At 59.9% G+C, this 3,603-nt stretch overlaps 2 protein-coding genes across 2 annotated transcripts in view; one reads left to right on the forward strand and one right to left on the reverse strand.

The window, feature by feature from the left end:
• RRNAD1 (ribosomal RNA adenine dimethylase domain containing 1) overlaps positions 1 to 2,145 on the forward strand; it is a 6,078-nt gene extending 3,933 nt beyond the window's left edge. Inside the window, exons 3-5 of the mRNA XM_031064314.1 lie at positions 9 to 202; positions 653 to 840; positions 931 to 2,145. Coding sequence (XP_030920174.1) covers positions 9 to 202; positions 653 to 840; positions 931 to 1,121 — 573 coding nt within the window. The 3' untranslated portion in view covers positions 1,122 to 2,145. The remainder of the gene's footprint in view (positions 1 to 8; positions 203 to 652; positions 841 to 930) is intronic.
• Positions 1,185 to 2,928, reverse strand: MRPL24 (mitochondrial ribosomal protein L24). Its single transcript, XM_005429848.2, has 5 exons — positions 2,726 to 2,928; positions 1,954 to 2,049; positions 1,760 to 1,863; positions 1,555 to 1,685; positions 1,185 to 1,475 (listed from the first exon to the last, which is right to left on the reverse strand). Exons 1-5 carry the CDS (start codon positions 2,903 to 2,905, stop codon positions 1,339 to 1,341), a joined length of 648 nt encoding a protein of 215 aa, XP_005429905.1. The 5' UTR covers positions 2,906 to 2,928; the 3' UTR covers positions 1,185 to 1,338.
• Between the last annotated feature and the right edge of the window lie 675 nt (positions 2,929 to 3,603).

Below are 3,603 nucleotides of genomic sequence, written 5' to 3' on the forward strand. Positions count from 1 at the left end.
CCCACCAGCTGTCCTACCGGGCACGGGAGGCTGCGTGCCACGCTCTGGAGGAGTACCAGGCACGGCTGAGAGGGGGCAGTGCCCACCTGCGTGCCCACTGCTACCGCGCCGTGCTCGAGAGCCTGATCCGCACCGTCGAGCCCGGCAAGAGGCACGTGGGGCTGCAGCCCGGCAGGAAAGCACACACCCTGAGCTTCACACAGTGAGTCTGGGCATGGGGACCTCCTTGTGCATCCCCTGGTGGGCAACAGAGAGTCTGGGCATGGGGACCCCCTTCTGTATCCATCCCCTGATGGGCACCAGTGAGTTTGGGCATGGAGATCTCCTTCTGCATCCCCTGGTGGGCCCCAGTGAGCCCTTTCTGGGAGGTCTCCTGGCCCTCCATGAGTTGCGGGATGGAGGATCCCTTTCTGGGATGTGTCCTAGCCCACCATGAGTCTGGGGAGGGAGGATCACTTTTCTGGAACTCTTCTTGTGAGTCTGGGGAGGGGGAACCCCCTTTCACTCTTCATGAGTGGGGTCAACCTCCTGTGTCCCCTCCTGACCCTGCAGTGAGTCTGGGGAGGGGGGGAACTCCCTTCTGGGACCCTCCTCATGAGTTTGGGGCTGGGGGAGTCCTGCCTGGGACTGCCCTGCCCCCCTTCCATGACAGATACGCCCAGCTGGGGCTGCCCCTGGCGGGACTGGACCCAGTGAGGGTCCCACTGGACTCGGGGGCTGTGGGGGCCATGCTGGAGCAGCAGCACAAGGTGGTGGCGTTCTGCACCCTGGGGCAGCTCCTGGCACCTGCTGTGGAGACCCTGATCCTGCTGGACCGGCTGCTCTACCTGCGGGAGCAAGGTGGGCATAGGCACAGATCCTCCCCCTCCTGTTTCCTCTCTCCCTGCACCCCTCTCTTTCTCCCAACTCTCCTTTTTCCCTTTTCCCCAGGTTTCCACTGTGCCCTCGTGCCCCTGTTCAACCCCCGGTTCTCCCCACGGAACCTGGTGCTGGTGGCTGCACGGACCCCGCTGGCCACAGCGCTGGCTGGGCTGGCCAAGGACACTGAGGGTGGGCACAGCAGCGAGGATGAGGATGTGGAGGAAGCAGAGTCCCCCAGAGAGGGGCAGAACCCCCAATAAACCCAGGATTTTTACACTCAAGGGCTGGCTATGAGTCGGTGCCACACCAAAAGCACAAACACAGCAAATTGAGGGGGTGTTTATTGCAGAGCCCACCTTGGGGGGCCCCACCTCCCCCAGTTAATACCAGGAGGATTTCTTGGCCTTCCTCAGGAGGCTCCCAGCTCTCCCAGTTAATACCAGGAGGATTCCCTCGGGGGGCTCCCAGCTCTCCCAGTTAATACCAGTAGGATTTCTTGGCCCGGCGTGTCTCCACAATGCCCATGGCATCCATGATCTCCTCCTCGAAGGTCTTCAACGACGGCCGGTATGTCTTGGCCAGCGCGTCCTCCTGTGACGTGTCCTTGGGGCCATCTGTGCGGGCAGGGGGACAATGTTGACCCCTCTGTGTGCCCTTCCCAGTGCCCCCAGCCCCCTGTGCCACCCCTCTCACCGATCCACTGCTCGGGCACGATGCCGTCCTTGCGTGGCTGCGGGGGCACGGGCAGGATGCGGCCGCTGCGCAGCGACACGCGCACGCGCTCGCCCTCCTCCGTGAACCTCCACTCCACCTCCGTGGGCTTCCTGCAGGCACACGGCGTCGGTGACAGGCAGGAGCGAGGTGGGGGTCCCCTCAGCACCCCCCACCCAGGTTTTACCGGTCCTCAGGGTCCACCAGGCTGATCTGGCTGAGCAGCAGCGGTGCCTCGCTAGCGATGTAGGTGCCCGAGTACTTGGCGGTGCGGTTGACATAGCGATAGTGCTGTGAGGGGACACCATGGGGTCACTGATGGCCCTGTGGCCACCTCAGCCTCCCCAGGGCCTCCTGCAGCCCTCCCTGCTGCAGCCTCACCGTGTTCAGTCCTTCCACCACCACCCAGTTGCGGGCTTGCACCACCTGGCTGACCAAGCCCTGCTTCCCCGCGTCCTTCCCGGCCAGCACCTGCACCTGCGGGTGGGGAGAGGGGCACAGGTGTGTGAAAAACGCCAATCACTTGTTTTTAAAATTTGAAAAGTTTCATAGTAATAAAATGGTTATAAAAAATAGTAATACTATTAGAGTAATAATAATTTGGACAATTTGAATTAGGACAATATGAGAAAATAAATACAAAGAGTTACAGATGTCCGGGTGCCTTTTTCTGGGCAGCACCAGCCTGAAAAAGGACCCACGTTAACAGAGGAATAACCCTTAAAAGCAACAGCCTGTTGCATATTCATACACCTCATACATGATGCATAAATTCCAGTCAAACACAGGATTCTGTCTGGTCATCATCTGAATCCTAACAGCACCTTCGAGGCAGGAAGAAGTTCATTTCTTCTGATAAGAAGGCAATAAATTCTTTTTCTCTGAAAGATTGAGGTGTCCTGTGACTGCTATCTCACTGCGAGTCCTTTCTTTAAAAAAACTAACCTACATAGCATCGTTTCTATTTTAACATTTTTTATAACCTAAAACTATATTTAACACACCACTTAAGAGAATTAATACAGCATTACTTTATAACAAAACACATATAATATTCATTTTAATATTTGCGAAAAGCCAATCATAAAATACACGCATTTTTCACAGGTGAGACCCCGGCCAGGGGGGGCAGCCTGGGGAGGGGAAGCCTCACCGTGTCACCCTTGAACACCTTCCAGTCGTCCTTGGCGATGGGTTCCACGAAGACCTTGCGGCGGCGCTGCCCCGGGGGGTTGCGGAGCCGGGCGGCGGTGGAGTCCGGGGGCCACGTGCCGTGCCGGTAGCCCGGGGGCAGCCGCGGCCGTGCCGCGCTCAGCAGGACCGACAGACGCATGGTGCTGCGGGCTGGGAGGGCAGGGGGGCTCTGGGGACACCCCTCATCCTCACCGGGGCTATGGGTGTCCAGCAGAGTCACCCCAACCCACCCAGAGCCCCCTCTGAAGGGGAGGGAAGCGTCTGGCAGAGCAGCCCCCCACAAATGGGATCCCACAACTCTCACCCCCCCTAACAGATCCCCACAGCCCAAAGGGGATCCAGGTACTGGCAGAGCCATTCCTTAACCACGGAGGGACCCAGGGATCCCACAGACTCTCACCCCCACCATGCCCCCAAAGGGGACCCGGTCCCCAGTAAATCCCCACAGCCCAGGATCCAGGTACTGGCAGAGCCCTCCCTCACCCATGGAAGGACCCAGGGATCCCACAGGGTACCCCCCACCCAAAGGGGACCCCGGTGTCCTGCAAAGCACCCTCTCCTTCCAAAGGGGACCTGCAGAGCCCCCCACGCCCCGACGAGACCCGAAGGCTCACACAGACACCTTCCCCCTTCCCCAGCGGGGCACAGGGCATCCCACACACGGGGAGAGACCCCAGCAAGGAGCACCCAGCGGTCCCACAGAGCTCATTCCCACACGGACACGGGCAGAACCTCCTCCAGCCCCAAAGGGCCCCATGGATACCCCAGAGACCCCCCTGGCTCCCAAAGAGCCCCCTGGCTCCAATGACCCCCCGGCTCCAAAGGCCTCCCTGGCAC

Source organism: Geospiza fortis, unplaced genomic scaffold, assembly GCF_000277835.1.
Source record: "Geospiza fortis unplaced genomic scaffold, GeoFor_1.0 scaffold313, whole genome shotgun sequence".
Taxonomy (NCBI): domain Eukaryota; kingdom Metazoa; phylum Chordata; class Aves; order Passeriformes; family Thraupidae; genus Geospiza; species Geospiza fortis.